Here is a 23,081-nt window from a genome sequence, read left to right as displayed (position 1 = left end):
TGGCGCATGCTCTAGCCGTCGTGGCTAACCGAAAATATATCTTCGACTTCGCCATTCGTCGTCAACGCACCAAATAAAAATAAATGTGTCGGATTGAGGTTTGAGATAAATTAGATTAGATAGATTAAGCCAAACCGTTTTCAATTAAATCTTATAATGACTGTAGAAACATGTCCGTGGAAGTCTACTACGTCATGGGATGGCAATGGTTGCCGAGCATATCAGATGATCCCCAGGTCCGCGGAGTTGTCACGAACCTGCCACAACTATACCTGCTGAAGGGTTCATGTTGGTCGTGCATGCTGGTAGAATCTGGTCGCTTTGACCCAAAAGAATTTTGATGTTGATAGGTACTGGTCGCACCGGGTAGTGACCAACTCATCCGCCTAACAGAGTTACCTGTTCTTCACAACTCACAGAAGACAACCAGGGTATTTTGTTTGTGAAATTTCTTCTGAAAATGGTAGTCTTCTTTCCCCTGCCATTCTGCCAACATATATACTAAGGATTTCTGTAGGTGGTCACAAGACAATCCAAGTACCGCACCCATCTGTTATCTGCCTCAAGAGTGTAACAAAACATCTGCAGGCATGGATATATCGAGTATTTCTGTGAAACATCATCCGTTCGACCAGCCAGCCACCCTTGCCAATAATGACCGTGCCCGCCTCTCCAGTGTCAAAATCAGCAACTGCAGAGATGGACCACCCAATGAATCCGATGTCAAAGACTAGGTATGCCGAAGAGTGGGGTTATCCGTCGCTGTTGGTAAGAGATAACTGCTTTGAGTCCTGCCTAGATTTGTCTAGGCAATGCCATACTCTCCTGAGATTGAGTTGGTATTTTCTGTACTATTCTTGAATTAGTAGAGAACGATTCAACTCCTTGATCGATCGAATCAAGTATGTGGAGAATTTGAATCTTGTCCAGTCTAGTATCATTTCACAGGCCAGTCGGGCGGCGACGATTCCAGCAAGCCCTGCTCCGACGGTGGTAATGTGTGGCGGGGAGGCCTCATGGAGGCAGGGGCACAATATTGGTTATTAACTGACAAGAATCTTGCCGTCAACTGTGGATTGTTCCCTGCGATAGAAGAGTGCCTCCTCATAGCTATACTCCAGGCAAATTCACTCACATTCTCTGACGGTCTGCTTGTTGCCACTCGTAATTGCGATTCGCATTCGTCAAGCCTCATCCCTGTGTAGCATCAATGTTGACCGGCTTTCTGACTAGCAAGGGTGGTGGGAGAGTGGTTGAGTATGAGAATTGGATAGCGAGGTCCCTGAGGAAGATAATGTTCAATAAGTAATGTAGATTTTGAGAATAAACCCATGCCCGCAAGATAGAAAGAGGGAGATTGAAGGTGAAATAGAATGAAATCTCTCAATCCATGTCATTCCTTACTCGATCTCATGGGAAAGAGGGAGACGAGGGTGATAAATGCCCCGCGGTTGGCAGCTAAAACCCGATCACTAAGCCTCTTGTTCCAGTAGCTCGCATTTCGACGGGTGATAAAAACCCCGGGCGATGAGACGTTGTTTGGAACAACTTTGGGAGCTAGATGGTAAACTTGGAAATCAGAGGAATAATTTTTGACATCGTCAAACGCCCAGGCACACGGATTGTGGCCTCTTTGGTACCGCCATAACAGAAGCAGGATAGACCGGAAATAGTTGATTTCGGTGCATGATTCAGACAAGAACAGACAATGGGTGCTCGGACTAGAGGCTCACTCGAGATCTCGCACTACCAATCCCTGAAAACACCTCTTACGGCTAAAGTCATTCGCCATCTTGCCGAACAAAAGGAGGCCCGACCCAGCTATCTGGGTCGATGTGGAATCTCCCACGATGGGATCCATACCGTCGATTGCCGGTAGATTCTCATCAAAAGAGGACCCCCATCAGGCAGTACACAGTATTCATTCGTGTTCTTCCATCTCACATGTGAAGATGGGACTACAGTATCTACAAGCTTCTTCTCCCGAGAAGCATGGGCACAATGTGCGATTCGGCACGCCGTGATCAGCCAGAGTGTGAGATCGGATGAGTCGGGAGAAGGCCTTTCTCTCGGTCAGAGGGCCTGATGGAGTCTGTATCATCCCGTCCAGAAGGTTCTGATACTTTTGGATCGGCGCGCGGGACGAGCGCTATAGGCTAGCAGTGATGGATACTGCTACCTTCCTAGACCTGTGGTAGATTTGGACGATCCCATGTTCTATTGATCGTCCAAGAACGCCACCGAGACGGATGGAAAACAGAGGCATCGTTAGAATTCAGACTGTAGCACGCATCGTATGGACTCTACCAAATGGTAAAATCAAAGGGAATCGCGATAATTTTGCCTTGATTCCACGCCCATGGCATGTATCTGACATCTCCTTGGATTTGTAGTTTGACCTGATGTTTGCGTATACTAGGCGCAATAACCTTATCTACAACGGAAAATACATTAAGATACGAAAAAATCACTTGGCAGTATGTGCGTCGTAGGCAATGGCAATAATGGTTCGTTCCTGACCCAGAAAATCCTTTCTCTCGGATCCCAAACCCGCGGAAATAATTCGTGGATATGTGGAGTCATCTCGATCCAGCGTGAGCAGACAGCTCGTTCTCAATGGGAGCAAATAGTAATCCCGCTGAAGAGCATTAGTTAAACTCAATCGATCGTCCGAACTTATCCGCCAGTCGAGTGTGGCCAAGGTGGATGGGAGAGTGTGGGTTCAATTGTAGTGGCTTAATGCCAATGGAGCCTTTCGAGCGGGGGCGGCTGAGATTGGGATTGTCGGGCGGGTTACCCACGATGTCGATTTAGCGTGGACGGGGAATTTCCGGAAGATGACTGGGGTCGCATTCAGAGACTAGGATTATTGATTCTCGTGCCAGTCTATCTATGAGAAGGAAAACAATTAGAATGTTCCATGCACGTTCAATAGAGAGACTTTAGGGGTGACTTTTGTAACGGTTTCTCGGGGCCACCAGGGACGACGTTATTGTGTAACTATAATCATAGTGCATGCATATAGCTCCATGCGTGTGTCAAATAATCTTCCGTGGGCAAAGGCAGACTATTGAATAATAATGTAATGATAATGTCAACAAACGAAAACTCTATTTGCTGGCATCGAATCGATGATGCAGGTGGCTCCCGCCAGGAAATCGATCTGCGAAGTGCCGACAGGGGCGGCTTATTGGGCTGAAGCCCCCAAAATGGAGAAGAATCAGGAACCACTAGAGCTCTGGGGCCCTGGGCGGGCCAATCCGCCCCTCAGGTTACGTTCTCCTCTGAAGTTGGACCTGTTCGTATCAGCCGCCTACCAGGCCAATAAGCAAACAGACATTCCGGGTCCCTGAGTGTAGTCCACCACGTTCGACCAGATAGCGGAGGAGCTAGGACCCTGTGAGCCAAATAGTTGCTTGCTTAATAACGGAGTTAGTATCCTCAGACCCTGAAGTCCCTGTATTATTGTTGACTATTCGTAGCGTGGTCGGCTTGGAGTGGAGCTACGGGGCCACAATTGGCCCCTGAGCACTTTTCCTCTGCCATCGCCCTCTTTAGCATCAACTTTAATCGTGATTCCTGTCGGCACTTGGCCTGGAGGGGCGATATTACCAGGCGATCACTTTATTCATGCTGCGGATTCCGGTCGTACCTGGCAAATGTTGAGTCTCGGAAAATATTTCTCAAAGACAGACCATGTGGGATCCTGTTCACTTGACTACTGACCCTGACATGGGTGGATGCCCGACACAGCAACCGCCATGTGCTCGATAATCATGACAGTCTCCACTGACCAGCAGATCATGCCATCCCTGACTCAAATTTGTGTCTATCAACTCCGTACAATATTAATCCTTTCTACTCCGTGCAGTACCTACAGTAGTACCTGCCCTTTGCCACTGGAGCGGACCACAGCGGACATCCCACTGCTGACTGCTCCCCAGTCCCCGCAGGTTCTGGCCCAAGCTCAAGATCGACAGGGTTATTGACTGCGGCGGCGGAGATATTCGGTACTACCAGGCCCATATAAGCTTGCGCTAGCCAGCCACAGTCCACGATCGAAGAGCCATTATTGTTGTTACTCCATATCCTCGAACCCTACCCAGTGGGGGGCTCTACAACGAGGCCATGCCTGCAGATCACAATTTGGTGATATCTTTCCAATGCATCGTCCAGCGCAAATCCGGTCATCTCCGGCTCGATCATGATGACGCCGATGGCTAGCTATCAATTACCTGTTTTGATACGGCGATTAGCTTTGGATCGTTCCATTGGAATATCACTATCCACTGGAAATCGTGTTGATCGTGTTGATAGGGCTGGTTTGGTCAATTCCGGGTATCTTTCAGACGGCAGATACAAAACATTAAGGAATTATGGACAAGCAACATGAACTATACACACTATAGGACCCATATCTCGTATGGACTCTCAGCAACGCCCCTCAGAATCCACTGGAGACCATCTTCTGGATCAGTTGGGGAGCCTTCCAACCCGGTGGGTTAGGTTCGACGAGCACTAGCAGTCCCACCTACGATACAAAGCTGAGCGTCCAATTAGTGGGATCCATCATGAGGCTTGCGATATGGAGCTGACCCGCTGTATTAATGAAGCAGTTGGTTAGCGCTGGTAAAAATTTGATAACTGGGTCATTGAAGAAAAGGAGAAAAGGTAAGATGAGATCCTTCAGGTCCAGTATAAAGACGGCTGCACCTCGCGTTAAACTTTCACTTCTCTTCTCTCATCAGTCACTCACTTGGATTCATTCCCACCACAGTCATTCTTTTGATAATCCACATCCTTTAAAACCATCACAATGAAGGTCTCCTTTGCTACTCTCCTCACTCTGGCCGCTGCTGCCGCCGCCGCTCCCGCTGGCACCACTTCCCTCGCTGGTCTCACTGGCCTGACTTCCTCCATCACCAACCTGGCTGGTCTTGAGGGTATCACCAAGGACCTCAGCCTCGGTGACATCACCAAGCAGCTGAGCCTGAACAACCTCCCCGTTGTCTCCAAGCTCGGTGACCTGACCTCCCTCCTCCACCTGGGCAACGTTGGTTCCTCCAACGGCAACGCCCCCATTGCCCAGAACGGCCACATCCTCCAGGATCTGGCTCCTGAGCTCAACAACGTTCTGACCATCACTGGTCCCAACGTCCAGACTCTGCTCATCGAGCTGAGCCCCGAGGTCACTGCCCTCGTCTCTGGTCTCGGCCTTCCCGGCCTTGGTGTCCCTCTCGGCTCCATCGTTGCCTCCGCCAGCTCCCTGGGTGAGCTCGTCACTGGCCTCGGCCCTACCGTTGACGGTCTCGTCACCGTTGTTGGCGCTGATGTCGGTGCCCTCCTGATCTCTCTCTCCCCCGAGGTCGCTGGCCTCGTCTCCGGCCTTGGTCTCCCCACCGTCGGTATCCCCGTCGGCACTGTCGTCGCTACTCTCGGTACCTCCCTCAAGCGTGACGCCGCCCCCGGCGAGATCGTCCAGGACCTCGTCCCCACCGTCGGCCAGATCCTGACCGTCACCGGCCCCAACGCTAAGCAGCTCCTGATCAAGCTCTCCCCCGAGGTTGCCGCTCTCGTTGACGGTCTCGGCCTGACCTCCATCGGTGGCTCCGTCGGCTCTGTCATCAAGACCGCCGGCAACATCGGTGACCTCGTCTCTGACCTCTCCGGCCCCGTCAAGGGCCTCCTCACCGTCACCAGCGATGATGGCCAGAAGCTCCTCATCCAGCTTTCCCCCGAGGTTGCCGCTCTCGTCTCCGGCCTTGGTCTCCCCACCGTCGGTATCCCCGTCGGCACCGTCGTTGCCACCCTCGGCAGGAACCTGTAAAGGATTGATTAAAGCTTTCTGTTCTATCTTTTGAAGCTTTTTTCTTTTCTTTGAACAGGGAGGGTCTTGTTTTACGCAGCAATGGACAGCGTTTTGGTAGCCTTGTGAATACCCCCGCGGAATATTCTTGTGCATATTTTACACACTTTTGGAAGGGTGATTTGTACGAAACTTCTGAAGACAACAAAAGGAATTGTCTTCCATACCACTTATACTATATTTTTCTTTTTTAGTCAATGACATTATATCTTCTAATGTTCAATATCAATTGCTCTCTACCTCAAGCTTTCCTAAATCTCCAATTTCGTACGATGTATATGCTACAGGCTCTAGATTGAAAATATCGTCCTATTTACCAGTTTTGATTTCCTTTTCCTGCTGAGTAACTGGTCCCAAACTTGAACACTCATCCCGTGGCCGTCCACCATTCCCTTAACCTACAATGTTCAAAACAAGGCAGTTCTCGCTATCATTCAAGTCTGATCACTTTAATGTCAGGCCTGGTGGCCTCGTCTCCCTTCTATGCACAAGCCGATCTCATCTCACATTGGAGGCACTCGTGACGCAAAGACAAAGAAACCAACCAGGCTCAAACTACCGCCGAATGCCTGGAGAAGAAAAGGTCGTTCAACTTAGCCGAGTACCAAGACAATAGCAAACTATTTCAATTCTGCAAGGCTGAATATCTTGAGATATTCGAATTTAGGCTTCACTGTGCTACTGATACTGTTGCCAGAAGGCTTTGGTACAGTACAGCGAGGCCCCCTGAGTTTGAAACCCCCGTGAAACTACTGAATGATCTTGTCAGTCGATGAATTGAATAGAAAGCAAAGAATAAGAGTCCACTGGTTCTAGAAGAAAGCGGTTCAAAAGACCATTCAAAAGACCATTCAAAAGACCATTCAAAAGACCATTCAAAAGACCATTCAAAAAAGGGGAACCATAAAAATTATTCGGACTTCGGACCTTCAAACCGCCACTATATCTGCCTTGGTTCCATTATTGTATACAAGGTATGGTTTAGAGTTACGCTCTTATAAGGGTTTTGAGCTGCAATCTGTTGAAGGGACCCTTGATTGAAGCTCCAACCTAGCTGTTCCGTCCGCCTCTCTCTCTCTCTCTGTGTGCCGTATCAGCGCTGATTGGAACCAAAGAGGTTCTGATTAGTACAAGGCTGGGATAAACACGAAATATTGAGACTATTGAATCAAAAAATCCCTTCCCAGTCCAATTCAATTCATGATTACAAATTTATCCCAAATGGTATGCTGGGTACCCATTGCCCGCCAGCGGTGCCTGGGAGTATGACGACCCCTGATTAATTACATAACTCGCCGGACCCTCTCTCAGCATCTTCCCCAACGGCGCCGACTCCCGTTCGAATTCATCTAACGGCTGACGAAGATCCCACTTCCGCGCCGAATACTGCAGCAAATCTCGCACGTACGTGAGACACCGGAGTGCACGGGGCCGACAGTTAATCCTATCTTCTTCACCCAGGATGGGCGGGTCGGGTGTTCCTGCTGGTACGTGAGGGGGGTTGGGTACAACGGGGCTGAGGAGGAAGTCGAAGTGATCGAGGAGAACTTGGACGAAGAGGTGGCCGACTTGTTGGACGCGGGTGACGTCCAGGTAGGTGAGGAAGGGGAGGATGCTGGGGTTTTCAAGCACTTGGTGGATTTGGCTGATAAAGTCCATGCAGCGGTCGAAGAGGAGGGCTTTGTTATAATCGCAGAGAACGGGGTATCTGTTGGAGGGGGAGAGGAGGATGATGTTTGTGTAGAGGAGTTCGAGGCGGTAGAGGAGGGAGAAGTGGTTGGGGGCGTTTTTGGGACATTCCTGGAACCATTCGCGTGCTCGGGAGCAGAGGTTCCATATTTGAATGAGTGGTTGGGGGGATGGATCACGGGAACTATAATACATCTCCTGGTACCCTGCTGATAAGATCTTTCGGATCTTGACGATGTGTAGGGCTGGGGCAGGGCTTCGCAAGAAGACGGATGTTTGCTCGATGGCCGTGGTCGACGTATTGGTCGCTGGTAGGGCGACATTCACGGATGCATCCGAGAATGAAAATGTATGATGCAGTGCAGTACTCATTCCTCTGTAGATAGTCATTAGCATATATTTCGCGTTCGTAATTTGAGCATGACTGGAGAAGAACCTACCGATCTAGACAGTATAGGCAGTGGAATACTCGTCGTCGAATATCGAGGCGGTCTGGATTTAACAGCATCTCTACAGGAGGATCTTGATGCAGGCCCAGATCTATCGCGACTCTCACTGCCATGCCTACTAGGTACCAGCTTCGGAACCGTCCTGGATCTGCCAGCGCATACTGGGCCAGAAGCAGAATTGCTTGTATGCACGTGATAGACCCCGGGCGGAAGACCTCTTCAGCATATATCAACGCCTCTGATACCAATGCCAAGGCTCGTTGATGGCTCTTATCATTATTTTGATATGAAATCGAAGCTGAAGCAATGGCGAGGACCATACGGACGGTCCAGTGGTCAAAGGGTTTGGCGAATCGACCCCCAGATTGATAGACCGCATCTACCGAGGTCCAGAAGCTGGTTTCCATAAAGAAAGGTAATTGAACAAACACGTTGTCAAAGTAGTACTGCAAGAGAGGGGTGGCCTCGTGTCGCGCGGGTAGTGAATTGGGAGTGCGGGGTGGTGGGTATCCCACCGTGGCGACCGACAGGAGCAGGTTCGCAAAGGTGGTTTTGGAGGTGATGCCTTGAAAGTCGCGTGATGTCGCGTTCACCGACAGGAACCCAAAGTCACCGACAAGATCATCGATATCGGAGACCTCACGACGATGAGCTAGACCGACCGGCCCATCGGAGGAGGTCGAGGTAATGGACATCTCCCGCACCACGCCATTGCCTTCGGCAGGCAACGAGTTCTGACGATTCCGCAATAGGGAGATTTTCTTTTCGAGTTTCTCACAGTAGCCCTCGAGCGAGGCGACATAGCTTCGCTCCTTGCCCTTGGCAAATTCATCGCTAGCGCCAGAGCAGGAACTGGCCTTGCCCACCTTCTCACAGGCCGAACAGGCGGGCAGTTTGCCGTCGCATTTAATTTTGGCGGTGCGACAGCGCGAGCAGGCGGCAACGGGCCGACTGACTTTTAGCAGCGGATTGTCCAGGAAGGTGGTGGCCATCGCGGGCATCCTGGCAGTTCATGTGGACCACCCCTAGGGACCTAAGAGGGAGGGGTAAGAAAGAAAGAAAAAGCGGGAGGTGGGCCAGACCGAGGATCGACTTGTCAGCGCGTGTCTCGAGTGTATGCCTTTTGAGTCTGATCAAGGTGGTATGCAGTGGTGTGTCAGGCTAGAATGATGAAAGCTCAATTGCGAATGAGGGATGCTGACCCTTGCGCCGAGCCCAAACGCCCACTGGTTGTAAGATGTGGCAGCCAGTATCGTCATACTCGCTCACTATTGGATACAAAAAGAAGTGAGGGACCCTCCCCACCGGATCGTCGTGCATCGACCACCGACTAACCGACCAACTTATGTACAGTAGTAACTTCTGTAACAATAATCTACCAGACACTGCTCTGTGGGAGACGTTGAAACTAGCGCGTTAGTCTCTGAAAAACGAAGAACATGCATGAGCCGAAGGATTAATTTTTAATTATCGATCTCACGGTCGTGATTATCATTATTAGGCGCCCATCCACATCCGACTCCGGAGTACTCAGCCTTACCCGAGGAGAAGCGAGAGCATATTTTATTACCAGGAGCCAAAAAAACAGACCGGGTAATTTATCCCCGAAAAGGCGAGAATGACTTTGGTTGGAGAGGATTGGTGGGACTGGATACACAGATGGTTGATTGACAGACTGGGTAGATAACAACTAACTAATAGGACGAGGTTTAAATGGCAAATGGGACTAGCCACTGATCTGCTCCCAGTGCTCGTGAAACCGCAAGCACACTCGAGAGAGGGATTGGAGAGAAAGTACATAAAATTAACGCATCTTGTATTTCTTGAATAAGATACTCCAGTAGAAAGTTGACCCGCTTAGTCGTCAGATGGTCTCATGGTGGAGAGGACCTAGTGCTTAGTGACTTACAGTAGTAGAATGTAAGTTAGTTGCCAAGTAGTTAGTATAGACTCTATCAGGCAGGAGATAAAATGATGTACATAGCACTAACGGCGGTCTCAGCAATCTTGAGTTTTGGTCTCTTCAAAGTAATTTTTTCGCAAAACGGGGTTCTGTTGGCAGCCTAAGCCTCGTTATTCTCGCCCAATCCACGAATCAACGATGCATGTAGTAGGTATCATAGTAGTCAACTCTACAACCTCAGTAAATAATAGCAATCTTAGTTAATTTGATCGAAGCGAAGAAAAGAATTATTAGAACCACATACTAGGAGATAGCTTAACGCAATGTTACCATTGCTGATCACTATAGTATCGTATCTCGTGCTTGTGATAATTCTTCATCTCCAGTATTATTTCTCCCCCTCCTCCCTCCTCCTTCCACCAGCCAATCAGTCAATCAACCAATCAATCAACCATCGCGCCAATTCTCATCCCGCCCCCCGGGCAGTCCAGCTTTCTCTTCCCTTTTCTCCCTTTCCCCCCACTTTAGCGGAAGACCATCCGTCGCTTCCCAAAACCCAAGCTCCAATTCCCCCCCGTCGATCCAGATCTGGACCGAGGAATGCGCGCGACTATCAAGTACTCAACACTCTTCAGTTCAGACCACTAGTCAAAGTACTACGATAGTAGTGACTACTACGGAGTATAGTACACTACTAAAGTACTACAACTGAGTTGTAGTACCTGGTGGCCCAAGGTACCTTTCCTCCTCCCACCACCACCACCACCACCACCGACCGTGCGACCAAACTCGCACTAGTCCCCACCATCCACGGCCACTGCCACAACCACTTTCAGTCCCGGCCGTAACCTACGCGGTATCAGCCCGACTGCATTTTGATACGAAGTCTTCATTTTCTCGTCCCTCTTCGGCCCCTTGCCTAGTTGGTTTTTCCTCGCTGGAATCTCTACCCTTGCCGACCCGGTGAATCTCTCGTGTCACTCACTCATCCTTCCTCCTTCACCGTCGCCCACCCTCCCGCAACTCTCCGAGAGCCGCATGACGGGACCATGTCGATAGCGCCAAGGGCATCTGGTGGACCGATCAAACGTGCTTTGGATGGCATCCTCGTCCAACACCCACGCATGTGACTTCTCCTTTCTTTTGACATCTCGCTCCGGGCTTGGGGGTCTCCCAACGAGCCATGACCGAGAGCGCCCAACCCTATCCAGGGCAGCCATCCCCGGAATCCTTCTCATTCGAACCCCCCGACGGTCGCATCGCGCACACATTGACAGCCTGCACGAGGTGTCGACAGGTATGATGCAATCATTTACAACCCTCATTCCCTCTTACCTTTTCGCTTTCCCTAGTCAGCCCTCCCGGGGTGACGCCGGGAGAAGGAGAGAGGACCTCCCGTCGCGACAAGGAAATGGCGGAACTGACGGCCAGATCGCGTTATAGCGGAAATCTAGATGTGACCCCGGAATCCCTCGATGTGCGCCCTGCGAACGAAGCAATGCTAAATGCGTGTACTACGACTCGGCCCGCGATGCCACCATCCCTCGAACCTATATCGTATCGTTACGGGAGAAAGCTCGTGCACTCGAGAAAGAGCTGGCCAAGGCCGAACAGGAAATTCAGCACACGGCCGATGCGGAGTTGATGGTGCGGGGCGCTGGACGTATCCGCTTCTCAGATAATGACGAGCCCCGGTATCTAGGCGCCTCGAGTGGCATTGCCATGACTCGTCTGGTCATGGAAATTGCCAAGCAAAACACCGATTCGAAAAGCATCAAAGATGTTGTCCCCGAGTTGACCGCCCAAGAAATCAAGGCGGCCTTTGCCCAGGAGGACACGAAACCCACGTCCAAGGTTTATCCTATGATCAGCTCGATCCCGCAGGATAGCTTACCTCCCAGGAGTCTGACATACAAATTGATCGATCTCTTTGTCGCAAAAGGTATACATGGAAGTTACTATTTCATTGGCCCGGATAATTCTGTCGCGCGGTGTCTTTTGGCTAACTCGTTATACTTGTCACAGCCCAGGCATTGCTCCCAACTTTACACGTTCCAAGCTTCCGACAAGAAGCCGAAGAGGTCTTCAATGGCTCTACCGACCCCTGTCATAACTTTCAACTGCGAATGGTCATTGCAATCAGCATGCAAAAACTGAGCCCAGACTATGCAGGCCTGGCCGACAGCTATTACCTAGCTGCCTTACCATTCTTAGAGCCAACCCTGAAACACATGGACTTGCGCGCTTTGCAATGCCTGGTCATGATTGCGCAATATTCAATGTTGACGCCAACAAGGACAGCGTCATTCTGGGTGGTCGGTACAGCAGTAAGAATGTGCCAGGAGTTGGGCTTCTGTGAAGAAGCCACCATCGCTCAATCGTCCAACGGCAAGCCTCTCAATCCATTGGAGCTCGACATGCGCAGACGGCTCTTCTGGATTGTTGCATCTATGGAGTTTGGTTTATCCCATAGTCTAGGACGTGCTAGCGCCCTCAGCGTGACTCACGACAACCTCAATGTCAAGTTCTTCGAGTTGGTGGATGATCGGTATATCACGGCGGAAGGCATCAATCCCCACGCGAAACCAGTCCTTGCCAAGTGTATTGCGATCCACTTTCTCAAGATGCGACTGCTCCAATTGGAGGTGCGCCGTGCACTCTACTTGAACCGATGCGAGACCCCAGCACATGATCAAGATCCTTGGTTCTCTCAGATGTTGTCTAAGATTGACCACTGGGTTGACACTTGTCCCAAGAATGACGATGGCAGTGGTCTTAACGTGAAGTGGTGAGTCCTTTTCCTCGATTCATTGTTAATATGATGTAATTTTCAAGTTACTGACTTGTCATATGTCCCAGGTTTCAAGGTAGACGAAACACGATTGTCATTCTAATGTATCGCCCATCGCCTCAAATTCCCGAACCCTCGGTCCAGGCGGCCAAGATATGCTACGACGCGGCGACCTTCAACATCGCCATGCACCAGGAGCAGACTATCACCGGATCTGTGGATCTCACTTGGATTTTTACCCAGTCCCTCTTCATGGTGTTTAACACTGTTCTCTGGACACTTTCGTACCCCGAGATCCGAAAAGAGCACCCCATTGAGGAAGTCCAAAGTTACTTGGACATGGCGTTGGAAATCATAGTCTATGCCGCTGAACGATGGCCTGGTGTGCAATCTGCATTGATCCTTTACAAGCGTCTTGTCGCGGCTTGTTTGAAGGCGTACAGCACCGAGGAATCGTTTGTGGTGCAATCGCCATCCAACCATCCTACTCCAACCTCTTCGCAGGGCGTCACCACTCCTCCTGCCATGTCGAGCCCATCAACAAGTACGACTGCATCTTATTACTCACATAACCATCGCGGTGGCAATCTATCAATTGGCGATAGTGCTTCATCTGGTACTTTCTCCAGAGGCCCCTCCGCCGACCCCCCAGGCCCCTTTTCCCACGTCACGCAAGATTCTACGCCTCCAGCATATGCTCCGGATCCGCCAAAAACGATTGGCGTTTCCCCTGTGACCCCGGTATATAGCATGCAGCCCACCGCGACACCTTCCAGCACCGGACCGCAGTATTCATCGCCCGCCTACTGTGCCCCATCCGGGCTCTTCTCGGATGTTTTGATTGACCCTAATACCCCCTACAACACGATGCCCTCGGTAGTTCCCGGGCTCCAAGGCTGGGACCCCAATTTCTCACTTGCTTCTACTACTGCCAGCCATCTGGCCTACATCGATGCGACCGTGGATCCGATGCAATGGACATCCTCTATCGGAGATCAATACTCGAATTACTTCAACGAGCCCTTCCCCATACCTCCCTGGCGCGAACGTACCCTCAGCCAACAAGAACAGATCGAGCTTATGGCGTCGCTGGAGCACAACATACCCGACGTATCCGCGCAATTGGTCCGCGAATCTAATGCATTCTACCAGTCGTAAGAGTACCCGGCAGATGCCGTTACTTGACCGACTTGGCCACTTCCACAACCTTCCCAAAGCACCTTGGCAGTTTGGAGCATTGGCGAAATGGGGGTTGCCTGTGTGCGTAAGGAGTTTGGTAAAAGATCTTTTGTTTTTCATTCTTGACTGCGTTTGGGGTTCTTTACTGTCTTGACTTGAAACCTTGGATCCTCAGGTCTCCTTTGACATATACCTCTTTGAATGCTCATCTTGCAGTGACTGAACTAATCTAGCCTTTGTCATATATAAGAAAAAGGATCTACTGGTAGATCAAATAAGAAATTTCATCATTGTCACTTTCCTTTGAGTAGGATTTATTTTTCTTTGTCTTGATTAAAGAGCAATCGCCATGTCCCGTGCTCACTCGGCATGATTATCTGTTCTGCTGAGGATGACCAGTAAGAGAATCAGTCATTCGGACCTTAGAAATAATTCGATTCTGTTTCAGCGACTTCTGAACCTCCTATAGTCCCAGGGGCTTGCTTCATGGCGGAACCGGCCAATCCCGCTATCTTCTGCAGCTAGTTGCATCGCCGAAACAGCTGAGGCCGAGTCCCGGGTCATGTGACCGGGCTCATTTCGCCTCTCCATCTCAGCGCCATCATCGACCAGCATCTTCCCCAAACCACCCGACCCCTCCCCCCGCTAACCTCATTACCTACGCCATCCCGACATACCGCAAGGATACTGTTTCGGTCCGACTGGAATGCGAAGGAATTAGGCCGGCCGTGGAACGACCTGCTCGCCCGCTCGAGAGCGACCGTCGACCATTCGAATCGGGATTCCCCTCTCCACACGCCCAGCGCCTGTGTTGAAGAACTTCCGATTCGGGACCCCAAGCGAACCAGTCAAACTGCGTTCTCGTGGTGCTGCATAATACCGTGAATCGGTTTGATTGCTGCGTGGGACCATCTCATGTCTGATCGCACCCCTTCCACAATCTTCCCAGCCGGACCTCTTTCACCCTCGTCACCCGCTGCCGGGTCTGCTCTTAAAGAGAGCCGCCAGCTCCCCGTCTCCTCGGACCATATTCCCCAGACTCCGACATCTCCTCCGTTGATGTCGGTCAGCGATCAAAACAATGTCTCCAACTTTACATCCTCCCAAGCATCACCGAATCAGGCGACGATCCACCACCACCCTCCGCACACCTCCTCTCCTCCCTCTTCCACGCCCATGTCAACCCAGGCTTCTCAACAGCCGACTGTGAGTACGACAAACTCTTTTCCTACTCCTGCTAGCAGCGTGAGTGGCCATCTAGCACATATGACGTCGGCGGAAGACACAGATCATAAAGCTTTGCACGGGGGAACACAGGAGACTACAAGAAATATGGGCGACGGATCAGATTACCAAACGACAGAACACAGACGGACCGACCACGACCGGCATCCTTTGAAAACTGCTTCGGCAGTAGCTGGAGTACACGACTTTGCCACGGGGCTTAGTTCCGACCCCGACGCTATGGACCTGGATAACGAGCCTGCGCCGCGCGGCCTCCCTCGAAATCTCGGCTTAGACTCCCTTCAGAAGGAGTTTACTTCGGCCTTCCACCTTTGCAAGAGCTGTAAGAATTCCCCGAGTTTGATCGTGATTGCTGCCAGGCAGTGGTGTGATTACACTTGCTTTCTTTTTTTTTTCTTTGGGAAATGAATCCTGTTAACACAGTGCTTCTTGACTGCTTCACAGCGCCTATTGCGACTGGTCCAGATCCCTCGTGGGATCTCATATCCCTCTACGGGCTTGGCTCGGTTGCGCAATCGGTTGCACGAATTCACCCCGTTACTGGCGAAAAGATCAATCGGCTGCGAAAATCTTACGAAGGCAAACTGAAGCCCTTGGGTCTGGCGGGCAAGAACAAGCCGATCAAGCAGGACTCAAGCAAGGAAGGCAGTTTGAGGTATCTTACATTGTGGCCGGAAGAGGAATGGCAAAACCAAAAGGTCTTTGGCAAGCAGATCAAGACTGCGGATATGGACTCTGCGCTGCTCAGTCTGCAGAACAATGCCATGCAGCTGCAGCCTGGGATGGCACCTAACAATGACTTCTGGGAGGATGTTCTGGGCCTGGAGAAGCCAGCAAAGGCCCCAGGCCCCAGCGATGCTGGCAAGAAGGCTGTGCCAGCTCCAAGTGGCCGCCTTGGTACTCAAGCGGGTATGACTGGCGGTGCGGGAGCTCAAGACTTTGGTGACAGGGCTCGCCCTAGTCGCGGTCGCAAGAGACATTATGATGATAACAGCTTCGTCGGGTACGGCGAAGGCTACGCGGATGACGATGATGACACCGGTTTCTACTCCAATGGAGAGGGAACCGGTAAAAAGAAACGCAAGAAGGTTAGTCTCAGAGTCCATTCTCCGTAGCACGTGAACCTGGTTAACTAACGTTGCCCTCATTAGGATCATGTTTCCAAAGTCTCGACTCCGATGTCCGAGCGAGGCAGCAGCTATGGGGTTGGCATGTTTGGCATCGGTGCCAGATAAGACCGACCTCATGGGTCAAAAAGCAGTCTTTTCTGTCTTTTTGTTTAATTGTCTTTTCAGGCCATGAGGGGGACCTGTTCACAGACAGGTCAAGTCAGAGGGTACCAATGGTATACTCTGTCTTTTCCCCTTGACATTTGTTCTCTATTTTTTCTCAGTACATGTTGCATCACGGTGCTGGATATACCCGGCTTTCATCTATCGGACGGCGTTCAGGGCGGGGGTGGGAAATAAGTATCTCGACGCGGATACGAATTGATTTGCGCTGTTTCCCTCTTATTACTCGCCAAGTTTTGTGGTTTTTTGTTCCTTTTTGACTTCGTACGCTTGGAACTTCAACTTTGATTTTTTTTTCTCGAGATTTCCACTGCTGTAATGGCTGGCTTTCGTGTTCCTTTTCTTCTTTTTTTTCTTCTTCCTGCAAAGGGTGTTCTCATGCTGCTTTTTTTAAACACATCCCCGCTGAATTTAGTTCTTGGTCGGAGATTGTGTATGTTCTCTTTCTTTTTTCTGCCTCCTTTACTGATTGTCTTCATGGGTGGTTGGCTCGATGAATGAGCCCTTGGTTGATAGTTCGCTTTTTTTTTCCGTTCTATGTTTCGTGGACGCTCGGCTTTGATGGATATTATCGAAGCTGCCTTTGAGTATGAGATGATCAAATAGATGAAAATGTGCAAACTGGTCTGGTTCTTTGTAGGTTTAGTCTTTCTCCTTTGAGTGGGTAAGTAGGCAGCGTACAGCATCCATGTAGTGTAGGCTAGGCCAATTAATGATGGTAGAAGTTGTCTCCTAGGGAAGCTACGCTTGGTATAGTCGGGGCAGTGTTGGTCCAAAATGCCGCTCTACACGCTTATTTGCAGCCTGCAGTGGGATCGTAAGAGTCTTGGATCACATCCTTCTGTGTTGCTTTGGGTCCGGCAAAGCAAGACCCTTGCATACTACATCGCTCTTGATAGATTCAAGCGAAAGGTCAAGTAAATGGGCTTAGATGACGAGAGATCAGCAGCAACAACGCCGCCAAATAAAATAGGCTAATGTCAAGCGGCTCATATACATCACGTCCGTGTGTTTCTTGGCGACTACTGTGTAGTTATCTGATGCTTACTTAGCTGTAGCACATTTGATTCTCCATTTCATCTCAGCCCTACGTTGGAATTCCTCGGCTTGTAAGGCCGTTCGTGGCTTACAGAAAGCGAATCTCGGCAACGCCGATTTCGGTGGCTTGGGTGCCACGCTTTGGAGGCGTTCAGGTTCAGCTAGGCCATGAACTTAATCTTTTCGTTCTTGTTATAGGCTCTAATTAAGAGTAAGCAAGACAATCACCCGGTAACAACCTTAGGCAAAGAACCCGACGAACTTCTGGAATTCCGATTTGAATGACCAGTCTACTGTAGTTCGGGCTCCACGCCCGAAAGTTGCTGAGAATAATAACCGATTCTGACTGCAATCAAGAGCAGTGTAGTCTTGTCACTTGCAAGACAAAAATAAAAGTCACCTCGCATGATATGCTGGACATAATTAGGTTAATTCATGACTGATTCGTCCCCCTCAATATGTGCACAAAGTACGGAGTATGCCATGCCCTCATAGTTCCCTCGTCAACATCATAGACACATATATTCAGTGGCTCATGAGCCATCCAAACTCAGCCTAGCATATCATGTGAGAGCTCTGTCGAAGGAGATATTAAGCAATTGACCGACTAGAAAAGGATTATGGCTCAAGGCATTGATTTGCTCTGTTTTGTTGACAAGTTGGGATTTTGGGGCAGTCTGCAATGGAAACAACGGTGATAAACGGAGTTTACAAGATCTGGGCGCAGTCAAGTTGATGGCCGCAGTACGCTAGGTGACACTTGTTAGGAAAGGGTTTAGAACGGCCGAGAGATGGAGGATCGGAGTAGGGCCAGTGGTTGAGTTCAGTATTTAAGGTACCGTAGGCGAGAGGTTTGGTGTGGACGGTTGATTTGGTTATGATTATCATTAACGAGAATCATAAAAATAACCAGAATAGGCTTGATCATAGCCAGTGGTATGCGCATGAACACTATCACTACTATGAATGACAATCGTCACTGATCAAACGCCATTGACGAAGGATGCCATTAGGGAGTCTCTTCGTCACGTAGTTTGATCCCCAACGCAAACCATGAACCCGGCAATACGTCGACTTAAGTCCGAGAATCTGCAAAGAGCAAACCAACATATGTTGATACATGTTCACCCTAAGGCCCGCAGGTCCCTCTCCAGATACTATATTTTCTTTTCACCCATAAGATGACATACTCCAAAGCGCTCGTTCTCATCACAGGCGCCAATCAGGGTATTGGCTTCGCCACAGCGCGACAGCTCGCTAGCTCAGACAAGTTTCATGTCCTTGTCGGTGCGCGCACAGCGTCCAAGGCCGAGGCCGCCGTTCAACAACTACAATCAGACGCGGTTGACAAGTCAGCCCTCACCCCCATCACCATCGATGTGACAGACGACGCCTCTATTGCCGCCGCCGCTCAAGCCGTATCTGAACAGTTCGGACACCTGGATATCCTCATCAACAACGCCGGCATTGGTCAGGTACCCGATGCACCTGTACGCGAGCAGTATCGCCAGATCTTCGACGTCAATGTCTTTGGTGTTGCCGTCGTCATAAACGCCCTCTTGCCGCTGCTACAAGCCTCTGAGTATACCGACCGTCGCATCGTCAACGTGACCTCTGGACTAGGCCAGATCAGTATGGCGGGTAAGAAGGACTACGCCTTTAACGCCCGAGCCTGGTTCGCACCTGACTACCGCAGTAGCAAGGCGGCCCTGAACATGATCACGGCTGCATTTTCATTAAAGCTTGCCGACGAGAAAATAGCCGTGATCGCAGCCGCCCCCGGCTTCTGCCGTACCAACTTCACTGGTGGACAGGGCAAGAAGGAGGCTAGGGATGGCGCTAGTGTCATCGTGCGCGCCGCTACTGAGGAGAGCCCGGAGGAGCTAAGTGGCACCTTTATTGCCGATGAGGGCTTCGGCTTGGGTTGGTGAAACTGAAATGATCATTTGGTGAAATTATGAAGTGTAGAGTTATGTTCATACCATGAATATCTATAGCTACAATAAGTACACTGATTTATTACACTATTTCTATTTTCGTGTCATCACCTGTGGGGGTTTTCTATTTCGGAAATTCACACATGCAGATGGCAGAGAGTGTCCGAGTTAACCTCGACATGGTATCTCGAATATGCGGCCGAGCCATTCCAATGTCTCCATAGAAGTCGCTGAGCGATTAAAATTATGTATTTATTACGGTCATTTTGTCACCTCAAGGCAATCATGGTGGCCACCTAAATTTTGCGTCTTGAGAGCATTGTGCATAGCCTTAACACAGCGTTTAATCTCATGTTTATTGTGGCTCCGACAAGATTCGTCATTCAAGAAAGCAAATGGATACCGATTCGCTCTACGAATTTAGTTTTAAAAGTCAATTCATTAGCGCTGAGGTCTCCAGCGATTCGGCCTTATCGGGGCCGTACTTGCTAGAGAGGTGCATGAGGGATGAATATAAATGTTCAAATAGAACTCTGCGCTGTACAACTTATTTTCGTAGCGAGATGTCAGCACTACGTACGGAAGTGCTTCCCATATAGGGCTATGTCCCGCAATACGAGCATGATGCAGGGTTCAAGATAGTGTGAGCTATAACCACGCTGAGAGTGATGGTCGCAATGACCCTAATGTCTGTGCTCACCCTATGCTGACCACCTATCATGGATCGAGCTCAGGGACCATTTACCATATAGGGCTGAGTAGGTTACTCTTGGCAGTTTGGAACGCAGGGAAGCTTTTAGCAAAAATATACAGTCACGGTTCAAAAGCCTAAATTTACAGAGAGTACACAAACAGTGCCCGTGGACGGTCTGATAAGATGATTTTAAAAGTAAATACGGGAGGCTTCAACTTACGGAACCCACCAATGTCTCTCCTTCTGACAAACAGCATGCCTGTAGAGAATCGGGATACTGACACGCCAGAACACCCCAATTTTGTGACGACCCTCAATCAGCACCAGCAATTCCACATTACCCAGTCAAATGCGACTCAAGACTGACTCGCGTCACACAAATGCCCACGTAACTAAACCCCGCACCATATATTTCAAGACCATATGCATCCCTAACAGCCACGAAATCAAGGCCCAGGAGACTAAGCCAAAACCCTCGATTCTGTGTTATTCTCGGGTCGATTAATTACTTTTGCTTGATGGCTGTGTCCCGCTAGCAATCTGCAGGATCGGATTCCCCGAACCCTCACTAGCGCTCGATACCCGATTGAGAGTGGTTGGGGATGGTTGTCATTTGGCCATGGGTGGAGCTGAAAGTGAGAATTCCTTTTAGGCTCACAATTTGATTTGCGGAATATTTGTAGGGGCGTTTAAATTAGTATTCTTCGCCAGAAAATATCTGACAGGATATGCACGTCTTGACCTATTCATGCTGATTGGGGTGAGATGCTGCACCCTATGATGCCATTTCATCGCTTTGCTCGGCTACTATGAATGGGCTGTTCTCCTGGAGACGCCACCTTTAGGAAACTGGTATACGGAGCATTATCCATGCCTATCTTGATGTTCTATACATAACAAGTGTTATGGTTGACAAGGAGCGGTGTCTTGTGAATATTTAAGCTGGTAATTTCCCCCTTGAGGCTGAATTGGTGCAATCCCATACTGTCTTTTCCTAGTCGCGGTGATAGACTACATGCTAACACAAGACAAAAATCAATGTCTGCTGGAACAAAGGAAGATGAGCTGCCAGTAGTGTGGAAACCTAGCTGGCAGCTCAAGTGTATATTCGCCGTCGTCGGTTTATTAAACTTTGTCGCTGCTCTTGATGCGACGTCTGTCTCAGTCTCTCTGCCGGTATACTACCATCCATATTGTCCCTCTTTAATCTCTCGTTAGAAGCTTACATCTGTCTCTCGTTTTCTTGACTAGACTATCTCCCATGACCTTGGCGGCACAGCAACCCAAGCCTTCTGGGCTGGAACATCCTTTCTAGTCACATCATGTGTATTCCAACCCGTCTTCTGTCTCGCATCTGAGATCTTCGGCCGCAAATATATTCTGTTTCTTGCTGTGGTTGCATTCACAGTCGGCTCAATTCTCGCCGCCGTTGCACATGCCTTCACCCTGCTACTCGTTGGCCGCTCGATCCAGGGTGTCGGCGGAGGAGGTATAATGGCACTCACGGAGGTACTCATCGCGGATCTGGTTCCTTTAAGGGAGAGAGGTAAATGGTTCAGTATTCGATCTGGAACATGGGCCTTGGGGACAGTTACTGGTCCCTTGATCGGCGGCGCCTTCACACAGTCGGCTGCGTCTTGGAGATGGATCTTTTGGATCAACCTGCCCTTCTGCGGACTCGGGCTAGTCTTGGTTCCTATCTTCCTGAAACTGCAAAGAGCCCCAATTCCGCTACGAGAGAATCTTGCCAAAGTCGATTACATTGGGATCGTCTTGTTTGTAGCCTCCTTGGCTTCAATCTTGATCCCACTTACTTGGGGCGGCATCATGTACCCTTGGAACTCGTGGCATACTCTCGTTCCTCTGCCACTCGGCGTGGCTGGCCTAGTTGGCTTCGCTGTCCATGAGAAATTCGGCGCTGCTCAGCCTCTAGTACCGCTCGTTATATTCAACAACATCACCCAGTCCGTCACCTACGCGGGCACATTCCTTCACGGCATGATCCTTTGGGCCATTGTCTACTACCTGCCACTGTACTATGAAGGAGCCCTCGGTTACAGTCCTGTTATCTCCGGGTTGGCTCTATTCCCCGAGTCTCTAACAGTAGCGCCCATCTCGGTGATTATCGGTATCATCGCCGCCAAGGTCGGAAGCTACAGGTGGGCCATATGGTCTGGATGGCCAATTACAGCCCTGGGCATTGGCCTAATGTGTTATTTGGATGCGAAGTCTAGCATTCCCCAGTGGGTATTCATCAATTTGGTGGTTGGCATTGGGCTGGGTATCCTCTATCCTACTGTTATGCTCGCCGTCCAAGCCGCCGCAGATCCAGAATACCTGACCATTTCTGTTACCATGACACCTTTCTTCCGAGTTCTTGGGCAAGCAGTTGGTGTCGCAGTCGGAGGCGTGGTATTCCAGAACCGCATTAAACTTGAGTTTGGGCACTACCCAGAGCTTGGCCGTTCGGCAGCTACGTACGCACAAGATGCATCTAGCCTGGTGCAGTATATCAAGACCCTGCCAAGGGATGGCGCGGAGCGGGAATTGATTGAAATGTTATATGCAAAGTCTCTGACCATCGTCTGGGCTGTGATGTGCGGGGTTGCGGGACTGGGTATGGTTACAGCGATTTTCACCAAGGACTATACTTTGAATCAGGCTTTTACCTCTAAGCAAGGGCTCGAAAAGTCGCCTTCTCCTGGAGCTAAGGCTGATCCATCCACGACTCCACTAGAGGAAGGCCAAAGTGATGTGCAGTGATGGCATCTGGGCTGGTTTCTTGATCATTGGGGCCAAAGCCTAGGGTAGTGAACTTGGTTTTTTGTGGCTTGGTTACATTCATGACAATGGATATCTTAATGATGACATAATGAGAAGAGTGTCACAGGCACGAAGTTTCGATCAGAGGAGAGTTCACGATTAGTAAAATGGTAGTTCATGGTAGTTAGTATACATTAATGAAAGGTTGCTTGTTGTCCTTTTTCTTCCGCCGATA

General features: G+C 49.9%; 6 protein-coding genes across 6 annotated transcripts; 4 read left to right on the top strand and 2 right to left on the bottom strand.

The window, feature by feature from the left end:
- Nucleotides 1-4,777: 4,777 nt before the first annotated feature.
- N7473_002341 (uncharacterized protein) lies at nt 4,778-5,962 on the bottom strand (the record flags this gene model as incomplete). The annotated part of the gene is made up of 1 exon (XM_057148281.1): nt 4,778-5,962. One exon carries the CDS (start codon nt 5,960-5,962, stop codon nt 4,778-4,780), a length of 1,185 nt encoding a protein of 394 aa, XP_057011935.1.
- A 935-nt stretch (nt 5,963-6,897) lies between these two features.
- On the bottom strand, nt 6,898-9,147 carry N7473_002340 (Zn(II)2Cys6 transcription factor). The gene is made up of 2 exons (XM_057148280.1): nt 7,996-9,147; nt 6,898-7,931 (listed from the first exon to the last, which is right to left on the bottom strand). Exons 1-2 carry the CDS (start codon nt 9,003-9,005, stop codon nt 7,079-7,081), a joined length of 1,863 nt encoding a protein of 620 aa, XP_057011934.1. The 5' UTR covers nt 9,006-9,147; the 3' UTR covers nt 6,898-7,078.
- A 1,288-nt stretch (nt 9,148-10,435) lies between these two features.
- Nucleotides 10,436-14,127, top strand: N7473_002339 (uncharacterized protein). Its single transcript, XM_057148279.1, has 4 exons — nt 10,436-11,204; nt 11,351-11,849; nt 11,933-12,695; nt 12,767-14,127. The coding sequence occupies exons 1-4, from the start codon at nt 11,091-11,093 to the stop codon at nt 13,854-13,856; spliced, it is 2,466 nt and encodes an 821-aa protein (XP_057011933.1). The 5' UTR covers nt 10,436-11,090; the 3' UTR covers nt 13,857-14,127.
- Nucleotides 14,128-14,792: 665 nt separating this feature from the next.
- N7473_002338 (uncharacterized protein) lies at nt 14,793-16,357 on the top strand (the record flags this gene model as incomplete). The annotated part of the gene is made up of 3 exons (XM_057148278.1): nt 14,793-15,444; nt 15,567-16,210; nt 16,274-16,357. 3 exons carry the CDS (start codon nt 14,793-14,795, stop codon nt 16,355-16,357), a joined length of 1,380 nt encoding a protein of 459 aa, XP_057011932.1.
- Nucleotides 16,358-18,633: 2,276 nt separating this feature from the next.
- N7473_002337 (uncharacterized protein) lies at nt 18,634-19,383 on the top strand (the record flags this gene model as incomplete). The annotated part of the gene is made up of 1 exon (XM_057148277.1): nt 18,634-19,383. The coding sequence occupies one exon, from the start codon at nt 18,634-18,636 to the stop codon at nt 19,381-19,383; it is 750 nt and encodes a 249-aa protein (XP_057011931.1).
- A 1,738-nt stretch (nt 19,384-21,121) lies between these two features.
- On the top strand, nt 21,122-22,846 carry N7473_002336 (uncharacterized protein; the record flags this gene model as incomplete). The annotated part of the gene is made up of 2 exons (XM_057148276.1): nt 21,122-21,259; nt 21,335-22,846. The coding sequence occupies 2 exons, from the start codon at nt 21,122-21,124 to the stop codon at nt 22,844-22,846; spliced, it is 1,650 nt and encodes a 549-aa protein (XP_057011930.1).
- Between the last annotated feature and the right edge of the window lie 235 nt (nt 22,847-23,081).

Source organism: Penicillium subrubescens (genome assembly GCF_028828155.1).
Source record: "Penicillium subrubescens strain IBT 31985 chromosome Unknown utg000002l_segment0_segment0, whole genome shotgun sequence".
In the NCBI taxonomy this organism is placed as follows: domain Eukaryota; kingdom Fungi; phylum Ascomycota; class Eurotiomycetes; order Eurotiales; family Aspergillaceae; genus Penicillium; species Penicillium subrubescens.
This window is presented reverse-complemented; position numbering and strand designations above follow the sequence as displayed.